Source organism: Globicephala melas, chromosome 8 (genome assembly GCF_963455315.2).
Source record: "Globicephala melas chromosome 8, mGloMel1.2, whole genome shotgun sequence".
Classification (NCBI taxonomy): Eukaryota; Metazoa; Chordata; class Mammalia; order Artiodactyla; family Delphinidae; genus Globicephala; species Globicephala melas.
The window spans coordinates 103,503,955-103,526,917 of NC_083321.1; the positions used below are offsets into that span (position 1 = coordinate 103,503,955).

At 44.8% G+C, this 22,963-nt stretch overlaps 1 protein-coding gene across 1 annotated transcript in view; it reads right to left on the minus strand.

The window, feature by feature from the left end:
- The window catches only part of PRDM10 (PR/SET domain 10), an 87,214-nt gene that overhangs the window by 18,464 nt on the left and 45,787 nt on the right, over window positions 1-22,963 (minus strand). The window contains exons 5-13 of the mRNA XM_030841228.2: window positions 21,815-22,028; window positions 19,721-19,962; window positions 18,201-18,404; window positions 13,696-13,768; window positions 11,524-11,641; window positions 9,079-9,208; window positions 8,328-8,570; window positions 2,886-3,233; window positions 408-563 (exon numbers count right to left, since the gene is read on the minus strand). Coding sequence (XP_030697088.1) covers window positions 408-563; window positions 2,886-3,233; window positions 8,328-8,570; window positions 9,079-9,208; window positions 11,524-11,641; window positions 13,696-13,768; window positions 18,201-18,404; window positions 19,721-19,962; window positions 21,815-22,028 — 1,728 coding nt within the window. The remainder of the gene's footprint in view (window positions 1-407; window positions 564-2,885; window positions 3,234-8,327; window positions 8,571-9,078; window positions 9,209-11,523; window positions 11,642-13,695; window positions 13,769-18,200; window positions 18,405-19,720; window positions 19,963-21,814; window positions 22,029-22,963) is intronic.

Genomic DNA, 22,963 nt, shown 5'->3' on the forward strand with positions numbered 1-22,963 from the left:
TCAACATCCCACAGATTTCCCACCTCTGTTGGATGACAGTCCTCATGCCCCAGGGCTCAATTATCAGGCTCCTACACTTAATAAGTGCTCAGTAAAAAATTTGGTGGGTAAATGTATTGTCCTCTTAGGAGTTCCTCGATAGCAGTTTAGTTCTATTCATTATACACTTGGATTCTTGTAAAAGATGCATTAGTACTCTGTTTGGGGATTTGAATTAATTATTTTGGGAAATTAAGGTGAGTTTTCCCCTTAATTTTATCTTAACAAGTAAGTCAAACATGAGGCACAAAGTACATCTCAAGTCTGTTCCTTGAGCATAGATGATACACCCATGAAATGCGCAGGCTCATCCTCAGCTTGTCAGTTTCAGTGGCCCGAGAACACCCAGGCTGCTTGCTGGTTCCTACCTTAAACTGCTTCCCACACGTAGAACACAGGAAGTCCTTACGGTCTGAGTGCCGGAGCATATGCAGCCGCAGCTTGTCGGGGCGGCAGAAGGCCTTGTCGCACTCCGTACACTGGTAGATCTTTTCCGAGTGGAAGCTTCGCACGTGTTTTTTCACCTGGCAGTGAGGACACAGAAAGTCAGGGGAAATGACCAAAGGCAGCTCAGCGACGTTAGAGGGAGCCAAACGCTGTGCCGTGGATCTTCATCAGCCTGGCCTGGGAGCCAATCAGGTGTGACTGATAACGGGCCTCGGTAACACTATCCCCATCACAGAGGCCAGAAAGCCTTACCAACCTCGACCTCCCACAGAACTTGAAGAGGAAGAAGAAAATGTTCGCCTAGTCCAAGCCCTGATCACGTGCAACCCATTTTTCTTTCCTTTTTTTTTTTTTAAGATTAAAAGCAAGAGTTCCCTTGGATTTAAATGAATCTTGGTAAAAAGTACCTATAAGAGAACAAAACATAATTCCTTCTCACTTTTTCCTGCTTCCAACATGTATAGAAGCAACTTAGCCCCTTGTAGTAACTGGTCCTTTTACATCTTTCTATCAAATCAGGTTCTGAAGAATTAAAGACATGAATTAGACGGGAGAAAACACATTACCCATATATGAGAACAGCACAACACCAGCGTCATTTCCCCTTAACTGGGACTTATTCCCTATACTTTTAGATAACTTAAACAAAGGAATATGGCCTCTGAACTCTCTTTGCCATAAATACCCAGCAAAGAAGAGTTATGGATGGGAGCTAAGTAGTGAGTCATATCAAACCACTCCTGCAAGACATTTTCCTTCATTATTTTTGGAGTCTCTCGTGCCATTAAATTCCACCTTAAGGCAACTTCTCTAATTGTTTGTGTAAAGTGAGAAAATTACCAAGACTCCCAACACTAACAGAACTATGATTAAATCCTAGTCTCCTTTTGCTTTGGTAATTTTAAAAAAAAAAGAGGGAGACACAATATTTTTACTAGATATTTAGACTTACTTGTTCATTCACTAGCATGTAACAATATTAACACTTGAAGTCCAAATGAAATCATGAATATTCTGGAATTTATCCTCACCCCATTTTACTCCAGAATATAATACAGGGGAGGAGGTCAGTGTTAATACAGAAGTATATTATAGCCAAAACACGGAAGCAACCTAAATGTCTATTGACAGAGGAATGGATAAAGGAGGTGTGGTACATATATACAATGGAATATTACTCAGCCATTAAAAAGAATGAAATAACACCATTTGCAGCAACATGGATGGATCTAGAGGTTGTCATACTGAATGAAGTAAGTCAGAGAAAGAGAAATCACTTATATGCAGAATCTTAAAAAAAAAAAAGATACAAATGAACTTATTTACAAAACAGAAACAGACTCACAGACTTAGAGAACGAACTTATGGTTACCGGGGGGAAGGCGGCAGGTGGGAGGGATAGACTGGGAGTTTGGGATTGACATGTACACACTGCTATATTTAAAATGGATAACCTTCCCTGGTGGCCCAGTGGTTAAGAATCCGCCTGCCAATGCAGGGTACACGGGTTCGATCCCCGGTCCAGGAAGATCCCACATGCCACGGAGCAACTAAGCCCGTGCGCCACAACTACTGAGCCTGCGTGCCACAACTACTGAGCCCACGTGCCTAGAGCCAGCGCTCCGCAACAAGAGAAGCCACCACAATGAGAAGCCCGCACACTGCAATGAAGAATAGCCCGAGCTTGCCGCAACTAGAGAAAGCCTGAGCGCAGCAACGAAGACCCAACGCAGCCAAAAATAAATAAATAAAATGGATAACCAACAAGGACCTACTGTAGAGCACAGGGAACTCTGCTCAATATTATGTAACAACCTAAATGGGAAAAGAATTTGGAAAAGGATAGATACATGTACCTATATAACTGAGTCACTTTGCTGTACACCTGAAACTAACACAACACTGTTAACCAACTATACTCCAATATATAATAAAAAGTTAAAAAAAAAACAGTATGTTATATACCAGCTTTCTCTTTGTTTCCTTCCAAAATGCATCACCTTAGTAGCACAAGACAGGAAACCAAAGTGATGGGGAGAAAATGTTTCCAGGCCAGGAAATGGGGGTATGTCTTCTACAAGCGCCACATATTTTATGAGTAGTGGGTATTGGCGAGGATTAAGAAAGACTTTTTAAAGATTATAACCAGATCTGGGTGTTTATTACTTGTAATACAACTTAAATGTTTAAATGCCAATGTCTTATTTGGACAATTAAGGGTCATAGTAATCTTTTGCTTATCAAAAGTAGGTTGACTGAAGAAATATCATGCTCAACTAAGAAGATGCTGCAAAGAAGGAATGGAAATGCAGATGACAGGCTGTCTCAATCTTCCAAAACTCGAAGTTTCTTTTACCTAAAAGAGGAAGTGTTCAGGCATCGCGGTAGCAGACACTCACCTGGATGAAATCTGGGAACCGTTTCTTACAAGTTGGGCAGGTGAAGTAGCCATCACTGATATGAATGGCCACGTGATCTTTCAACAAATCAAGGCGGTCAAAGGATTCTGGGCAAAAAATGCAAGAGTAAGTCTTCTGGTCCGAGTGGAGCTTCATGTGGCTCTCCAAGGACGCACTGCTGATGAAGCCCTTGTTACAGAGGTCACAGGTCAACGGGCAGCTCCCCTCCCGCCCATGGAAGCGCAAGTGTTGGTCCAGTTTGTCCTTTTCACGGAAGGCCTTCCCACACTGCAAACATTTAAAAGGCCGGAAGGACTTCCGAATAAACAGATGCTGAAGAGCTGCATTCTGAAAGACACACACAAATGAGATTATTTAGTGAGTTAAGTGTGTAAGCAGCTCGCACATTTATAGGAAAAGAGGACAATCTCTGCAATCACAGACTTTCCACAGAAATTAAACTCTAGGACACACAGTTGAAAGATTTTTCTGGTAAAGACATTAAAAATGAAGCCATCCCCAAAGAAGTTCGTCTTGAAAAGACAAACTTTTGTGTGCTGTTTTACGTCTCTGTGTGTGTGTTTTCCTTCTAAAGGATCTAAGTAACGTTCAAAAAATAGAGGACTTATATTGGGTTGGCCAAAAAGTTCATTCAGGTTTTTCCATAAGATGTTACAGGAAAAACCCGAATAAACTTTTTGGCCAAGCCAATAGAGTAAAACAAACCCCAGAGTCAAGTAGAATAAAAATTGAAGACTTGGAAGAAATGACTTGGGTTGAGTCACACATGCATGATGAGGTTGGAGTGAGTCAGCCAAATGCTACCTGTTGAAGTCTTTGAGAAAAAGAACTTGAAGCTTGATTAAAATGCTTAGCAAAAATAAAGATAATAAAAAGAACTGAAGCGTAGTAAGTACCAAGGGCTGGGGGAAGGAGGCAGCGGATATGGGATTTCTTTCGCCGGTGATGAAAATGTCCTGGAATTAGTGGTGATGGTTGTGCAACTTTGGGACTATTCTAAAAACCACTACAAAAAAAGTGAATTTTATGGTAAGTGAATTATATCTCAATTTATGAAAAAGAATGAAAGAGAACGAAGATACAGATTTACATGAACGCGTTTGCAGCTGAGACAAGATATGGAAGCACACGTTCTAAATGGAATATGTGCCTTAATCACTTCCTACTCAGGAAATGCAGAGGACAGCTTCTCAGTGTAGCTGGTTAGTTCCACCGGTTAGAATGCCTTGCTAATTGGGTTAAGCTTATTGCTTTGTTCCCTGTCTAGACCAGTCAATTTCGCTCTTTTTTGCTTTTCAGTCACAGATTGCACTTCTAATGCTGATTAGCCATCTTGTAAATTCATCCAATTGTTATAGGGAATCCCAGTGAGGGAAGATGGTTACTTAGTGCAAATTCATCACCACCACTGAGAAAACAACTCACGTTCTACTGAGAGCAAACCAACAGAATCATCTTTCACACAGAGAATACAGAATCAATATTTTAGTTCTACTATAATGAAGACTCATTCATAAGTTCCTCAAAACACCAGGGGGAAAGTTCTAGATAGCTATGAGGTGGGGGGGGGGAATCCCTCAAAAAAATATATCTGTGAATGGGTATGCTTATGTAACTATAAGAGACTAGTAATTAAAGAATTAATGGAGGTCTTAATGCGTTATTTGTGCAATGAAAAAAGTACAATGAACAATGCTTAAACCCTTAATTTCAAATTATTCACAAGCAGCAACTTCTGAAGTAACTTTAATGTGAAATAATCATTTAGGGAAAAAGCAAAATAATTATTGTTGACTTAGTGAAAATCCTGAACATAGTTCCTATATAGCAGAGAACGTCTTTCTCGGGGCTTCTCCAATAGGGTTGGGAGAGGTATTTTACCTACTGATTTATCTTGAGTAAATATCTCGCAATTCCATCATCTTCCCAGGTTGACTGGGGTTGCATCATATTTTATTCTCCTTTGTATCTAGGTCTCTTAAAAAAATAGCTGAGCTCAAGGGAAGTGTCAATAAAAGTTTGCAAATTAATGAAATGTATTTCATAAGAAAATCAAAAAGAATTACTTCAAGATCTTTTCTGTACCACCTGAAGAGATCATCAACAACAGACCTTTTCCAAATCAGCCACAGAGCTTTCTTTCACTTCATTATACGGTTTAGCGGTCACCTAGTCTTTCTACCCTATCTGGACAGATACTTATTCTACATAAAAGCTCTCACGATTCTGGCTACTCTCCAAGCTTTACGGAAATATTGCAAAAAGAACAGATGCTATCCTGAGGTTCAGAGATTCAAGATTTAGAGTGCTCGGGGAATGCATCATTTCCTTTACCCAAGTTCAGTGATGTTTCCAAGGGCAGACATAACGCACAACAACTGGTCTTGGTCCCACGGAGATTCCACTTCCCCTTGGGCACCAAATCTGGATGGTGGTTTTGTTTCAGTCCATTATGCTAATAAGTCTCCTGTCATCTCTGTTTAGTGTGAGTGTCCTCAGACCCTTGATCTAAACCCAGCAGCCGCTGGGCTCCACTTTCTTAGCTCTACCGACAAACCTTGTTCTTACTGCCTTTTTGATTTCCATGGAGCACTGAACTAAGTGCTCAAGAACTAGGTTGTTCCTCTGATCGAATGATCCTAATGTAACCCTCTCATTACAAGGTAGTGGAAGTGCTGAAACTGTCCGCCCCCCAACCCACTTGCAGGCCATTTCAGCTCTACGGTATCTTCTGCAGTTCAGAGCTGCAACTGGTACACATTTTCTAGAAGCAATCAAGAGAAAGGGTGGAAGCAGCACAGATGGGTCTCAGAGTTGCCGCTGGCCAACCACTCTGTACTGGATGGAACATAAGCTCCTTGAAAGGTGACAAAATGGTATAGTTGCTAAAACCTGTGACAAGGGATTCGACTCACACTGAGATGAATTCTGAGTCAACAGAGTCTTTGCAGACAAAGCCATAAAACGTTTCTAAAGTCTGATGTTAATAGCTAAAGGAACCTAAACTGACTAATTTTCATATTATTTTGATCCTAACATTAAAAGGAAATCAATCATGTTTGTTGGCTTTTTTTTTTTTTAAACAACTTTTCTCTGGCCTGTTTTCTGCCCAGTTTTCAAAACCTCTATTGGGCTAGCCCTGCCCGGTATGTGCTACTCTCCACGACCCTCCAGGTGGTACCCGTGCTCAGGTCCGGCCAGCAACCACACCAAACAATTCCTGGGTGTCGGCCTTTCATGCTATGCTGCCGTCCTCTGAAACCATCTCCCTTCTTCCTGTCTCTCTTTCCCAGTTTAACTCTCACTTCATCTATGAATTATTCCCCAACTCCAGCTTTCTTTGGCCTTTTACTCTTCCAACTTCTGATAGCAATTATAGGCTCTACCTTTACGTGTAGCACTTAACTGTGACCCACCTTACATTAGCATTGCCTCCCTAATTAGACTGGAAGATCCCAGAGGACAGGACACCAGTGAAATTTCTACTGTGCACCTAGGCAGTGCTGAACATACAGTCAGAACTCGGTGCCACTGCAGAAGTCATTCAGTTGTTTCAGAGCTGGAAGGGACCTTGGAGATCACTTAGTCCTACCCTTCATTCTGTGTATGAGCAAACTGCAGCCCACTCACTATTTGAAAATAAATTATCATTATTCATTAACTAATTTGCATTGACTGTAGCAACCAAACTGTCGTTTCCACCAGGATTTAGTAAGTACAGGTTGCAAAGAACAGCAGGTCAGGCAAACACTTAAATAACATTCTGTTATGTGAGTGAAACACAGGAAACAAACGTACCTGCAGCTCCAACTGAGCAGGCAGCATTAGAGGAGAGAAAAATAGTTACATTACCAATGGGGTTGGAAGGCTTCCCTTCAGTTGGTCATTACCAATCTGGATAGAAAAGATGAAAAAATACATAGCCCCTGCTTTTTAGAATGTGTGAGAGGAAAAAAAAAAATCGCTCACCTAAGACTGACCTCCAAAAGCCACATACACATGGCTTTTGCTTTGACACAAGGAATCTTGTTCCAAAACCAGTAACCCAGTTCATTCCAGAACACAAGTACGATCATGGCTACACTATGCTTACACATCCACACCTCACGAAACATGTGGGCTTTGGTTTTTTCCTTCAAAAAATTCAATCTAGAAAGCATTTCTATGGACCTAGTGAAAAATCAGAATGGCCAAAGCAGAAAAGATAGTAATTGCCCAAGAAAGAGTGAAACACAGATTGGGAATCATGTGGCATGACGGATGGAAGGTATGCAGAGCCTTTTGCCTTTCTGGTGTGTATTTATGTAGGTTTACATATCCTTTTGAAATAATATACATGGAGTCATAAGTTTTATACGTTTCCATTTCAGGACCCTTATAAAGTCTATTTAGCCTGATTGCTCAGAGTTCTCCCACGCTATCATACAGAACAAACATTTAAATGTATTTTTAAACGAAGGCACGGACTAGACTATTGTTCAAGGTCCCTTCTAGCCTATCGGCAAATAAGACCCAAAGAAACATAAGCTAAAATGATCGTCCACCTAGAAACTGTAAAGCCTCGGAAGTTATACAAAAAGTCTCTTTCATCTGCATAAAGGATTAAGAAAAGTCTTTAAACGTCCTGCTGCCACAATCACGGGTTTAAGTCATTCTCTTCTGGATGTCAATTGTCCACACAGACACTGATCTCACAAAACCACGTTGCTCTCCACATGCATCCCCCGCAGGTCCTAACGCGCACTCAACGCTGTCTGTGAAATAGGGACAAAACACACCGGGCCAGGCAGCCATGGAGGCCGTGCAGCCACATGGCCTGAAGTCAAGTCACCGGTCACGCGGGTGAGACACCGCCCTACCCCCGAACCTGGAGCTTAGCTCCGAGCTGTCCCCGTGTGTGCGCTGCCCCTGCCAGATCAACTTGAACTCAGGTCCCTGTGCACTGACGGGTCCTGGCATTTGCCAGTCTCCCCTTGGAAACCATTGATAAACAAATTCAAAACCCCAAACTGACTTGAGAGCTATGATTAGGCACAGATTAGCCTGGCTTCAATGTAAGTAACTATTACAACTCAGTGTACTTATCTCTCCATTTCCAATCTGTGAGTTTAGGCATCCAGAGAGGTATTCTACTCTAACTACACTAGTCCGGATGCTGCCAAGAGCCAGGCTTCTGAGTCACTGCTAAATTGATGGAATCTAGGACCGGCCATGCCAGCCTGCCACGGGACCCAGAGACCCAGAGAAACAGTTCATACTTTCTTCCAAAACAAGGGGCTTGAGCCTGTGATAGGCTAGATGCAAGCAAGCCTTATAAGTGGTGGTGAACGGCAGGGCTACCTACGCGGCTGGCCGCCTAGACAGAGGTCAGCGCCCGCGGGGCGGAGGGCTGGGAGAGGGCGGGGCGGGCGTCCCGCTTACCCGGATGCGTTTGGCCCTGCGCATGTCGTCGGCCGTCAGGGTGCTCTGGGCGGGCAGCACGCTCTCCTCGTGCTGGGGCTGCAGGTGCAGCTCGTGCGTTTCCGTCTCGTGCTCCAGAGAAGACTGGGCTTCCGGTGGCAGCTGAGGGACTGCGAGCGCGGGCTGCTCTGGTTGGTCCAGCCCATTCAGAGTTGCAGGTTCAGCCTCATCGAACTGCTCCTTGGTGGGAAAATGCAGCAAGTCCTGAAATTGCAATAACCAGCAATTATTTCCCTACCTAGATAGACATTAGTGCTAGGATTTAGAATTGCTGCTTTACTTTTTAAACGACTAGCGTCGTTATGCTCAGAAAAGAATATTTTCTTTCTGAGAAAATTAGTTAGGTAACCATCCACAGGATGTAAAAACCAGGAGACATTCCAGATCATTTTGTGAGGAAAAGACTATGACAGGACTCTTCTGGAATATCATCATTTTAATTGTTTAAACTAATTAAACAGAGTCCCCCAGTAATGTCTCTGGACAATTTCAAACCTTTAGGGCAGCAGAGTTGGGTTTTTGTTGTAAGTAACGTTTGAAACAACGTTCTTTTTAGCCTTTCTCTAGTCAGACTTTAATTACCAGGCAGCACAGCACTGACAGGCAGGCCCATCACCCTCTGAGAGGCGTTTGTATTTGAATCCAGTAATGGTTCTCATAAGTTCTCTAACCAAGCATCCAAGAAGAGCTCTTGCTTTCCCATCCCCCATACCTGTGTCCCATCATCACACTTTTCCCCATTTTCACTGGTTATTTCCAAGCGGATAAATTTGGGAGGGCGTCCCGGCCGCCGACCTGGGCCAAACCGCCTCTTGCCTCGCCCCCTTCCTCTGCCTCTTGTTCTGGGGACAAGACATTGGGTTATAGATAGTCATGGTTACACAATACTGCGCAACAAATATTTCCCTGAATGATCCCGATTCACCCCAAATCTTGATCTCCTCTCACTTGATTTCTTTTCCTGATTCTTTTTTTCTAATGGAAACAATCACTTTGCTCATGCACGCTTTCCAAATTTCTCATCTTTGCCATCTACATAGCTCAAAGAGATGTCTTAAATTATTCAGAATAAAAGGAGGTTTAAAAAGTCAAAGCACTGACACCATTTTGCTACCAAAAATTCTGGAAGCTCGCACACATCTCTGCGATTCTGTGAGCAATGCAGACAGGACAGAACACGCCTAGTGTGTGTCCTGGATACAAGATTCCAGTCTTCCCCTTGCTCACCTCATGTTCCTTCCATGGAATGTGGCTATCGAGTCAAAGGAACGCCCTTGTTTTACTATAATCTTCTGGAAGGTCAGAACAAATTTCTAATTCACCGGTTCCATAGCACGTCCAGTAAACACCACATTAAACGATTCTTTATTATGGGAAATTCCGAACCTCGGCAAATGTGGAGAATACGAGGAGGCCAGTGTACCCGCTACCTCATTTCAATACTTATCAACTCGTGGCCAGTTTTATCCCATCTATAGCCTCACCACTTCTCCCACACACATACCCATTAGGCTATTTTGAAATAAATCCCAGACATCATTTCATCTGTAAATATTTCAATATGTACCTCTAAAACATAAGGACATATATTTGTATATATAATACACATATCTCCACAACAACTTTATCGCACCTAAAAAATAAGTGATAGTTGCTCAACATTTATTAAATCTAGCCAAAGTTCAAATTTGCCTAATTGTCTCAAATTTCTTTTAACAGCTGGCTAACAAACATTTTTATCTACAATGTGTCAGGCATGGAGCTTGACACTAAAGACGGTAAGTTATATGCAACAGTTTTTACCCTCACATGTCCAGTAGAGGCAGCAGACATGTAAACCAAACCTCACAATAGAATATAAAAAGTGCTATAACAGAGCCATGGTCGGAGTTTTCGGGAAACACAGGAGGGAGCGATGGAACTCCTGCTGTGTCCTCCATGCACCCCAGACGTTTGCTCCCGTGGTCACACCCTCAGCCTTGTCGTCCTTGGGAGGTGCGGAATCCCCACTGTCCTGATGCCATGCCTCGTCCGCTCCTACACGGTGTCCTAACTTCCCAGCTCACGCCCTCAGACACCTGGACTCAACGATCCTTCTGCCTCACCACCAGCTCCAGTCCAGTCCTGTGCCCTGTCTGCAGTCCTGCATCCTCTTCATGTTTTATCTCCGTCCTTCCACTCATAAGCTCCAAGGTCCTTCACTGGAGTCACTCCTTTGTACATGCTCTTCCCTCCCCACTGCTGCTTCATCACTCTTGTTGCGTTGCACGCGCTTGGTGAAACCAACTTCCTGCCGGCTCTGCACCGGCACCCTCGCAGCGAAAGATACTTGGTGACGACACAGCCGTGACTCACATGAGCCCTCACTCACGTTGCAGGCAATCACACCGGACTTCCCTGGGATATTTACTCTCCCACTTCCCTAAATGCCATTTCGCACCATCTCCTCTCTTTTCAAATCACATAAAAGCTGGCAACCCTACATCTGTCCCACTGGGACCACTCTGCCCAGAACCACTCTCATTTTTCATCTGAACTGTTGAAATTGCTTCTAACTAGACTCCCTGTCTTCACTCTTACTGCAACACAAGCTAAGGTGATAGTTTTATTTTTATCCACAGTTATGTTTAGAAATGTAACTAACATCACAATATCCCTTGATCAGCAGACTCTAAAGACTTCTTATCACACATAGAATTAAATTCAAATTTCCTGCCACTACCCATCAGGCCTATGTGATCCAGCTGCTGCTTACCCCATCCCGTGGAATTCTCCTTCACCTACCTTTTTTATATAGTGGGAATTAAACATAGGACTTAGTCTGATGAAGGAATCCTACTACTGAAAGGAGTTTGAAAATCAGAAGAATTCCTATTTCAGAATCTCTAGTTAGGGGAGATTTTACTACGGTGAAAAGATGTCCTATTGCTGGGTATTGGTTATGCTGGAAAAGACACAAGTAGTGATGAGAACCAGCGGAAAAAAGGAAATGACGGATAAGAAATGTCCTTCAGCAGCCTCCCTGGTTACCTGTCTACACACAAGCGCGCGTGTGTGCACGCACACACACACAGACCCGTAAATTCACAGATGATCTAGAAACGACACTGGAACTTTAAAAACGAAGTTTTTGAAATCTTCCCCCTTATTATTATACCTGCTAAACACATCCAGTTTCTCATCATGCGAATTGAGATGCTGCTGCAGCTGCTCTGAGCTTATAAATCGGCGGTTACATTCGTAGCAGGGCCAATTCTTCTCTTGCTCTCGAAGAACTGCAGTCGTGGGAGAGAAACCACGGAGGCTGGTGATCAACAGGCACCAATAAAACTCAGATGCCCAGTACCCACACCATTCCCTTCTCAGCGTAGCCCAGTGTTCATAAATACACAATGTCTGCTGTTCTGTTATAAAATCAAAGGCTAAAGTTTGACAGAGAATAATTGTTAGGATCTTGTTTTCTGATATATTTGCATAAGACATCAAAGGAACAAACACCCTTGTGCTACCCTCTCCCACCCCGCAATACATACAACACACACACACACACACACACACACACACACACACACACACGACCTTACCACACTGGAAAGACAAGGAGTGCTACAATGGAAATCTGTATGCAGATAACCCAGTGATTCAGATCCAAGTTTCATAATCAGATGGTATACTGTATCACAAATAACTTGAAAATCAATGCCCAAGGTAATCACTTTAGCAAAATGTTCAGAAGTACCCATTAAAGCTGATTATGTGTATACCGTATGACCCAGCAATCCACTCCTAGATGTGCACGCAACAGAAATATGCACATATGTTCACTAAAAGACACGCAAGAATGTGCACAGTGGCACCCTCATGTTAGCCAGAAACTGGAAACGACCCTGCTGTATAATAAAGAATTTTGCTGGCATTTGTCCCCGGTCCCTGGGAAATAGCCTCTAAATCTTTGGAATCTCCAAGTAAGAAGCACGTCTTTGTTATTCCTGGTGATCTGGGACCATACCTGAGTTTATGCTAATGAGATGGCTCAGGATGGGGCTGGCTGTGTCAGGAAGACCAACCTTCTGCTTACAGGGTTGGGGCTTTGAGCCAGGTGGTATCAACCAGGCAGGGGAGCAGGGGCTGGAGAGCAAGTTCAATCACAGGCCAAGGAGCCAATCGCTCACACCTATGTGATGATGCCTTGAGAAAAACTCTGGACACAGAAGCTCAGGTGAGCCTTCTAGGCTGGTAATCATACATCAGTGTTCCAGGGTCGTGACATGGCCTAAGGACATGGGATCCTCCCAAACTTTGCCCTGAGTGTCTCTCCATTTGCCTGGTCCCCACGTGCATCCTTTATACTACAATGGTACTCATAAGTACAGCACTTTTCTGAGTCCCATAAATCGTGCTAGGGAATTATCACACATAAGGGGGTTAGCAGGAACTCCCTAAATTGTAGCTAGCTGGTCAGAAGTGCAGGGGGCGTGGGACCCCCAGGGCTTGAGACTACTGTCTGAAGTCGGGAGGGCCTTGTGGAGGACTCTGCCCTTGACCTGCAGAATGTGACCTCACTCCAGCTAGTCAGTGCCAGGATTGCATTGTGCAGCCACATTTCTATGGTAGAAATAGATCAGTGAATTGCGGTACATTCACACAATGGAAACCCAAATGGCAATGAGAATAAACAAATTACATTAATACATAACAGTATGGAAGAATCTCACAAACAAAAGATTCCCAGACACCAGAAATGTACATATCACATAATTCCATTTGTAAAAAGTTTGGTAACAAGCACATCATCATATCTGTGGTGCTGAAGTCGGGAGATTAGTTACACTTGGGAGTGAGGAGGAATTACAAGGCTCAGGGGAGTCCTGGGGCCATGGCCACGCTCTGTGTCTTGATCTGGGTGCAGGTTGCCCAGGTGTCCTCACGTTACAAAAATTCATTGCGCCCTTACTTAGGATTTGCGCACTTTTCTGTGCGTAGGTTGTACTTCAGTGACATTTACTTTGAAAACAAAGTCAATGCCTACCTTGCCGTGTTCAGAGGTGATTACATCTCGATAGGGATCGTCCTCTGATCTAGGTCCTAATTTAGTATTTGGAGGTTTTCATTATATTAAATACTATTTTCCAGCACCCATGAAAGAAATGTAAATATGTCATTGTCATTTGACCCTAGAATTAGACAGGGATGTGCAGCTCTAAAGAACCTATTAGAATATCTTAAATACAGAGAGATAGAAAAATTAGACATTGCCTAAAGATATAAGTAATATATACAATTTAGAATCAATATATGAAATACAAAAAAAATGAAAAAGTCCAAGCACCTTTCCTTTCTTCCTCGGAAATGTCATGAATCTTCCGGTTCACAAACTCGGCATAGGAAGCAGCATACCACACCTGCAAGAGCCAAATACATCATCAAGGACTAAGGGCATCACCGGATGTGCTTCACGTGCTTCAATCCCCCCTCCTGCTCACAGGAAACAATTCAGGATTTTCTACAGCCCACGGAAAACAAACAAACAAAAGAAGCCGAACTGTGAGGTGACCCCATTAGCGCAGACGGTCAGTCAGGAAGTTCGCCTGCCAAGACACACTGTGTGTTTTCTTTTTCCTTTGTAAAAAACTGTGGGACTTCCCTGGCGGTCCAGTGGTTAGGACTCCGCGCCTCCACTGCAGGGGGCACGGGTTCGATTCCTGGTCGGGGCACTGAGATCCCACGTGCCAAGCGGTGAGGCCAAAAAAATCAATAAATAAAATGTAAAAAATAAAAAGATAAAAAACTGGTTTTGTTATTAGAACAACTTCACGAGAGATAACATCAATAGTCTCTTGATCTGCATGAAGCAGAGCCTCTTCCAATTCTTTTTTTTCTTTTTCCTAAGGTACGTGGGCCTCTCACTGCTGTGGCCTCTCCCGTTGCGGAGCACAGGCTCCGGACGCACAGGCTCAGCGGCCATGGCTCACGGGCCCAGCCGCTCCGCGGCACGTGGGATCCTCCTGGACCGGGGCACGAACCTGTGTCCCCTGCATCGGCAGGCGGACTCTCAACCACTGCGCCACCAGGGAAGCCCTCTTCCAATTCTTTTATCTGTGTTTAAACACAGGTTTCTCCACAGCTGTGATCATGGTGGCTCCACCCCAACACTGCTGCGACACCAGAGCTACGCCACCTTCCTGAGCCCCTTCCTCCGCCCTACCCCGCGGGCCGCTTCTGCTCAGTCTCCCTGTCTGGCTGTCCTTCCCCTCCCGCACCCTGAACAGCGCTGTTCCTCAAAGCGTAGTCCAAGTCCAGGGCCTTCTTATTTCTTCCTGAGGTGATCGCACCCATTGCAGCCAACTCTGTGCTAATGACTCCCAGGTCACTGCCTCTACCCCAGACCCTCCCCTCCTGCCCTCTACCTACATTCTACTACCTGCCTGATAGCGCTTGTCCGGACCTGACTTCCAGATGCTCTCCTCCTCGCCCCCCACCCCTGCCTACCTTCCCCATCTCAGTAAATACCCCACCTTCCACACAGTTGCTCAGACTTGAAATCTAAAAGCTAATCCTTTTTAAAATATATTTATTTATTTGGCTGTGCTGGGTCTTAGTTGCGGCAGGTGGGATCTTTAGTTGTGGCATGCAAACTCTTAGTCATGGCATGTGGGATCTAGTTCCCTGACCAGGGATCGAACCCGGGCCCCCTGCATTGGGAGCGTGGAGCCTTAGCCCCTGGACCACCATATTTCTGTTTTCTTCTGTAATGCCTCAGTAAGAACTCTCGGTGGCTCAGACGTCCTCCGTCTGCTCCGCCCACCTAGACGCACACCAAGATGAGCTCTTGCCTGGTTTTCTAACGAGCCTCTGCTTTTCCACTCTCGCTCCCTGCATTCCAGTCCCCACACAGAAGCCAGCGCGGTCTTCTGGAAACACAGTCGGATTTCATCACTCACTCCCATGCTTAATGGCCTGCAACAGCTGCTTGGTTCTCAGTAAACCTCAAGTGCTTGACGCTGGTCTGCAAAGGGCTCCCACCACCCTCCTTTACCCACCTTCAGTTCCTCCAACATGTAGAGTTCTTGCCCTTGCTGTTCCACCACCAGGAATGTTGGGTTCTTCACTGTCACCTCCTCAGCAAGGCCTGCCCTCTCCCGTCACACCTAAATTGGGGCCTTTCCTGTTACCTGCTCCTTTCACACCTTTTGTGTCCTTCACAGCACTTCCCACTATTTGATATTATTTGCTTATTTACACCTTTCTGCCCACCTCCCCTCTGGAGGACAAGTTCCTTGAACGCAGGGCACCAGTCTGTCTTCTCCTAGTGTCTGGAACATAGTACAAGGTCCATGTTTGGGTCACTAAATGAATCCATCATATACAATTGTTGTGGAACATTATTTTCACCATATGGAAATAATCACACTGAGAGACTTCATTTTCAACTGTGGAATAATATTCTACAGAGTCTGTATTCTATACTTTACTTGACCATGACCCTGTGGTTGGACTTTTAGGTAGTTTATCATTCTGCTGTTATAAATTCTGCCTTGTTCATCGATTCCAAGAGGTATGTTTCTCATATTCTCTGATTCAGAAATCAGAGTGTGCCTCCCAGTCCATGGCATTCTGTGGTCACTGCCCTGACGTAGCCGTGACCACCTGCCTTTGCTCCTGCACAAACCTGGCCGAGATCTTTCCATTCTCACCTCATTCCGCTTATGTGTCCCACTGGCACCCCGTGAGGTGCTACACTTGCCAAGCAATGAAAATGAAGGCCAAAAAAACCCTGCCATCTCCCTTAGAATAAAAGAAAGAAATTTCAAAGCAATGCAAGGCTGGTGTGATCATACCGGAGGAACTCTCATTAAGGTATCAAACATCGAGTGATCAGAAACTTCCCACTGACTTGATCAAAAAACTCTCAGCTTCCAAGGACATGTGTTTCAATTGAGGAAAAAGACACATATGGGTTCGGTCAATGGGAAAGCACGGCATCAAAACTTACAGAAAAGCTATCAGTGGCTTGGAAAAATATCGCAGAGGTAACAGAGGAGCACTTATTCTAAAAGCACTGCATCATCATCAGCACCTTGATGGTACAGAAGATGACAGATAGACAAAAGCACAAACATCCATGATAAAGTAAAACAATGATCCAGTTAAAGAAAAAAAAGTCAGACTGCACAGAAAGCAGTTTATACCTGAACCAATTTCTTTTGCTTATAGTGTGCCTTTTTAAATATGCGTGTGATGTGATTTCAAAATTGTGTCTAAATAAGTCCAAAATAGCTCCTGCCATAAAAATAAAATAACTACTTCTGTTGATTAAAATAAGCACTGTAACATAGCTCAGCTGGCAGTGTTTTCTCAATGGTGTGCAAAATAATGGCGCATCTTAATGTCTGAGTCAGCAAAAAAATTACAAAATTCTAATGTAGCTAGCTCTATCTTTGCTTATAATTATTTCCTCAGACTTATTTTCAAGGATTGGGTTTACTCGGCCAAGAACATTTTTGCTGCCTACTGTCAGAAATATTCTATAAAACATTGCAATTCTGAAACAAACATCCCTATTTTTTAAACCCTCACACTCCTTGTATTATATCTGTTTGTTTTTGCTAGTTTAAATTAACAAAAATATTAACTCATAGTTGCTTTAAGGGTTTTTAAATGATCAACCTTTAAAATAATTTTTAACATTTCTTTACTATTTGAGTCCTCCCCCAAATAAAGTCTATTCCTGATACTTATTTATTGTCCATCTGGATGTAGTGACGTTAGAGGCACACAACTTTCTCTCAGTTTGTATACTCAAACCTTTTAACATGTATTACAAATATTTCCCCCATTCTGTTGCTTTCTTTTTATCTGTTGTTTTGGTTGTTCATTATATTGAACTATTACTCTTATTTAATTGTATCTGCCTTCTACTGCATTAAAAGAGAAAATAATCTCCCCTCCACAGTTAAAAGTACTCATTCAATATCAAGAATTTACTGGAATACAGGTGTGAGATGTGAATCTCCTTCTACACATTTTCTTTGGAGGTTATGGATTATCTAAACTTGACGGTTTCAAAGACGCAGGGTTCGTACAGCTTTTAAACAAAGTCTAGGTCTTTGTTCCCCCCAAAGAAGTATCTATTTCTCACTTTACCACACTGAGGCACAGTGCTATTCAGTGTTCATGTACCAAAGCAATCATTTCTAACATATTTTTCATTTATAACTTTAATATTTTGACCCCCTCTTTTTACCATGTTCCTAACATAGCTTTAAAAACGGGCGCGGGTAGTGGGAGGCAGAGGGGATTTTCCCTTAGAATCATAGCGGAATTTTCATTAATCATCAAGAGTTAATATTTAGACAAATTCCTACAGAGTGTTATCCCCCCAAAATATATTCCTAAAATCAGAAGTCAGTGCATAGAATTCTTTGGGTAAAATGAGTCTTCAGATAAAGAAAGCTCGCCCATACATCTGAATTCCATTTTACAAGGTCTCCTGTTTCCCAACTAACTCTTCCTTAGAATGTGTAAATGATGTGAAGTAAGCCCATCTTTAATCACACAGACCTGCCTGTGCCCCCAAAACAACTACTTCCTCACCCCTGGGCCTAATACCTTCATGAATGCCTTTGATAGATCTCAAAAGTCATATACTTTTCATTCTGTTTTATTTGTGGGATTATTAGAAGTGTACAGTACACAGCAAGTGCTCAGTAAGTAAGTGAATTACAAGAAAAGGACCATTGTTTAAAGAATCCCTCTGCAAAGGGAAAAGAAAAGTAGGAAAAGCATGAAGCAATTGCAATTCCTAGCAAAGGCGCCACTGACCCAGCACTGTACCTTAAGCTCTTGCTTGGGCTCCACATTCTTGATTGTTGTGTAGTACACGTGGTGGCCATACTGGTAAGCCACCAGGTTCTGCTCCAGGTGATTCTGGGCCGGGCGCACGAACATCATCCAGTTACAAAGGGTCTCGTCAGACAACTCAAACCACAGGTCTTCGTGCAAATCCCTGTCTTTTCTGTCACCTTTATCAAGAGAAACCTGCAACCAGAGTGAAAGTAAAAAGACACACATACACAAAACCTCTAATGTGATAGATATTCATGTAATGACATACAAGATATTGTTCCTGAAATTAACCAGATATGCTGATTCTCCCCTTTGTATCTAGAAAGATACTGGAATTGTGTCTTGCTGAATGGAACAGGAAAAAGATACTTTCTGAAGACTCACCTACAGAAGGATTACTTAGCAAAATCTAAAAGTTAGCACCCTGAGTGTACAGCTTTGGTTGATATTTCATCATTAACTAACACATCAAAAAATGCGACTAATTAGGGGCTTCCCTGGTGGCGCAGTGGTTGAGAATATGCCTGCCAACGCCAGGGACACGAGTTCGAGCCCTGGTCTGGGAAGATTCCACATGCCGCGGAGCAACTAGGCCCGTGAGCCACAACTACTGAGCCTGCGCATCTGGAGCCTGTGCTCCGCAACAAGAGAGGCCGCGACAGTGAGAGGCCCGTGTAGCGCGATGAAGAGTGGCCCCCACTCGCGGCAACTAGAGAAAGCCCTCGCACAGAAACGAAGACCCAACACTGCCAAAAATAGAGTAATTAATTAATTTTAAAAAAAAACTGCAAAGAGGTTTTCCTAAAAACATTATGGGCACTTAACAGATAACACGAGTCGACGTAATTCTGTGCTCCAGTCACAGTTAATTTGAAAAATAAGCTGTCGAGTCCCTTTTATGGGATGAATTGTGTCCCCCCCCAAAATGCGTATGTTGAAGCCCTAGCCCCCCAATAGCCCAGAATGTAACTGCATTCGGAGACAGGGCTTTGAAAGAGTGGGTCCCAATCCCATCTGACTGGTGTCCTCATAGGAAGGGGAGATCAGGCCACACAGAGAAGCTGCAGAGGCACCTTGCAGACAGGGACAGCCCTGTGCAAAGGCAGCCGCAGGGCAGCCACCTGCAAGCCAAGGAGAGCAGCCTCACCGGGGGCCAGCCTTGCCTGCACCTTGGCCTTGGACTTCCAGCCTCCAGGACTGTGAGAAAACAAACATCGGTTCTTTAAGCTGCCCCGGTCTGTCGTGTTTGATCCTGGCAGCCCTCCCAGACTAATCCAGCCCCTGAGAACTACACCTCTCAGAATTATTCACATTGAGACTTCGGGGACTGAAACCGTACCCTCTGTGTCATTGGTGAGAGAGAAAACGTCTCCATTTGAAACAAGTCAAGCACAGAAAGAAAACTACTAGCGAACTGCTATGAGATTGCATTAAGAGGCTTGGTGGGAAAACGCGTGCCCCTTAAAAATCGTCGGAACGAGACTGGACTATGTTGAAGCATGAATTACCTTGAGGTGGATGTAACAGTCCTTCAGCTCCGACTCCCTGACCAGCGGCCCCTCCACGGGGCCGAACTGGGTGCGCTTGGGGATACGCCTTTTGGAGAACACACCGCCCAGGAACCTGTCGATGTACAGCACCAGGGGGAGGCTGGCCCGCGCCCGGGTCAGCACCGGCCGGTTGGGGATCGGATGCAGGGGGCCGTGCTTCGGGCACACGGACGAGTGCGCGTTATTACACTCCTCACACCCTACACGAGAGAGCAATCCTCAACGTCACAGTCTCAGGGGAAAAGTTCCAACCTGAAAAATCCCCAAATCTAAACTTCCCAGCCCAAACTCAATGCACTCCTACAGCTGCAATACCCATTCCACTGTAATACATTCCTCCTCAGAGGCCACTAAGATCCTGTACTTTTCTTCTAAAAGCAGGCAGAATTAGCTTGCGGCCTGCCGGAAATAATTTGCAGGCCGTGATTTATTCCTCTGTTGGATATTCATTCAAATAGTGGCATTAAACTTGCAAATCAATTATAACGTGTCTGAAAAGAGAAGAGAGGAGCTTCTTAGGCTAAATGTTGCAAAATCTGATGAGAATTTTATAATATGTAAATTAGGTGAATTTTATAGTATGTAAATTATATCACAATAAAGCTGTTATTTAAAAACCTGACAATACTGTTTAATCAGTTTCCTCAAAGGGAGTTATAGAAGCCTTATTGTCTGGGCATGTCTAAATCAACAGAAAAAGCGCTGTTGAGTTTGAGATTTCCGTGTGTACTGTGTGAAGGTAATGCTGACATGAATGAATTTAGCATCCCATCCTTCATTCACCTGGATGACACAGTTAGCCCAGCCCTGATATGTACTTTCAGCTCATTCTGCGAGTGACCGGTGGGCACTAAGCATCCACGTTCACCCCCTTTCCCAGTGTCACCCATCTGTCAGCTCACCGCCAGAATGAGACAGGTCGAGCCACAAAACAGGAAAAAGTGGTTCACCCCCTTTCCCAGTGTCGCCCATCTGTCAGCTCACCGCCAGAATGAGACAGGTCCAGCCACAAAACAGGAAAAAGGGACTGGGCCACACAGAGAGCATGCTCGTGACCCTAAACAAATCTAATTAACCAATTATAGTTTACCCAACTCTGGCTGTGTGATGACCTGACTTAGAAAATGGGTATTTCCAATTTCCACAGTTCTCCAATAATGGAGAGCTATCTTGTATTAATATTTATAACATAAAGTGACCTTGTGTGTTGTGTATTTGACTAAGGAGTTGCCTTGAAAACTTATGAATTCAAAGAAAAGCAAAATGAGGAAGCCCTTCTTTGGGCCTGGAGATGAACACTGGCCCCATGCAAACAGGCCTACCACCACGACACAGAAGGTCCAGGGGAAATACGGTGAGACCTCAAAGCTCTGCAGAGTCTCGTAACTCACAAGGGGAGATAAGGACTTTGTCATCTAGGCACGAAGTTGATGGGCAGCGGCAATGGCTTGGTGGGTGGAAGCAGGACCCACCCCCCAAGCAGGCAGGACGGACAGGCAGTCGTCCTGGGCACCTGCAGCCAGCAGACACCCGAGTTCGAACCCTGGCTCTTGAACAACTGAGCACGACCTTGGGAAAGCTGCCGACCTCACAAGACTGTGCGGAGCGTTAGTCTAGCTAGAAAAATGCAGCGCTCTGGTGCCTGGGGTGTCTTTTCAGAACAGGCGTCTTTTTATAACAGGCATTTTTTCAGGTCGGTATGAAGAGAGGTAAAGCAGGAAGGGAACTTGGGGAATCGGAAATGGCCGGATCTGCCAGGACTGGACCACATCACGGTCTGGCAGCTGGAGCTCTGGGATCAGAGACTGAGGCTGGGTCCTGACCCAGCCCCGGCCCCCTGGGGCACTGAGCAGGCCGCCCAGCTTCCCCTGGGCTTCAGTTCGCTCATCAGTACAATCAGAACTCTAGGGACAGCCAGGGCCTCCTTCACAGGCTGCCTGAGGATGGAGTGAGGGCGACACCTAGACCGGGCGCAGCATCTGCACCAGGAGCCCCGGCAGGGGCCAGCCCGCCCTGCGCCCACACGCGCTCCCGAGAGGCGGCTCTACGTACACAGGTCGTGCGGGTCGAAGGGCCGAGGGGGGTCAGGCTCCCAGTCGTCCAGGTCTGTGTCTCCGCCGTCCTCCTCCTCCTCCTCCGAGTCTTCTGAGTCCTCCTCATCCTTGGCCTCCAGTCTGGCCATGGGGCTCTGCAGGGTCGCCAAAGGGTCCGTGCCACCCACACCCTCAAGCGAAGGTAGCACCTGGCTGTGCACCGGCAACGAGGCCTGGACGACATTTAATCGTAACGTTAGTACAGCCTGTTTGGGGTTAGCCAGGACACACGCAGAACACGAGATTTGGGCGCAATACTCTTCTCGCCAGCTCCCTTCGAGGCCCTGCAGAAATGACTCTTATTTCCATCTATGGGCTGTAATAAGGGATCTGTTTTCCTTTTTTGCTGTTTCTGCCCAACATCTGGGCTCTGCCGGTGCCAGCGGGAGTTTCAGATCCCACGAGCCCCTGACCACATGCTGGGGACTGTCGTGCCGATCCCAGCCTTCACCTCAAGTCCCACTTCCTTGCTCTCTCAGCCTTTCCAAACCTGCATGAGGGGCCTGCCCTGTCTCCCCGGAGACTTCAAATATGAAAGTAATGAACCCTTCCAAACCCTCCTGGAACATGTGTGGTATCATCAGCCTCAGTTTGGTTTGGGGTGGGGACCCTCCTGCCTTTGCAGGGGGCCACACCATAATGCAGGTAAAGATCTGACCCACCTTCAACCACGTGGCTTTAAAATTGAACACGTGGTGCAAGACGCAGTTGGTAAAATTCAGTGGGTACCAGCTCTCCTGTCACACACTTCAGAGAGGCCGAGGTTTGTAAGTAACAAGGAAAGAGATGCCTATTTTGTTCATCACACTAAAATTAGTCTCTTGCAAATAAGACACGGTTTGGGTCATGGATTCGATTAACTTTACCAAATACACCAGAGGAAAATAATGGTACCTTAAAAGTTCTCACCTTCTAAATAAGCGGCCTCGGGATATATACCACTCAGATCCCTCTGACGCAAGCGCATTTCTCCTGCTCCGTTAGCACCATTACTCATACTCAAGCCATGCCCTCCCCCTGTTCAACAAGTAAGACACGTGTTTGGAAGTGCCTACTCCCTTTTTTCTTTGTCTTTCCTCGCCTAAAATGCTCTTCCCTCGGCAACCGT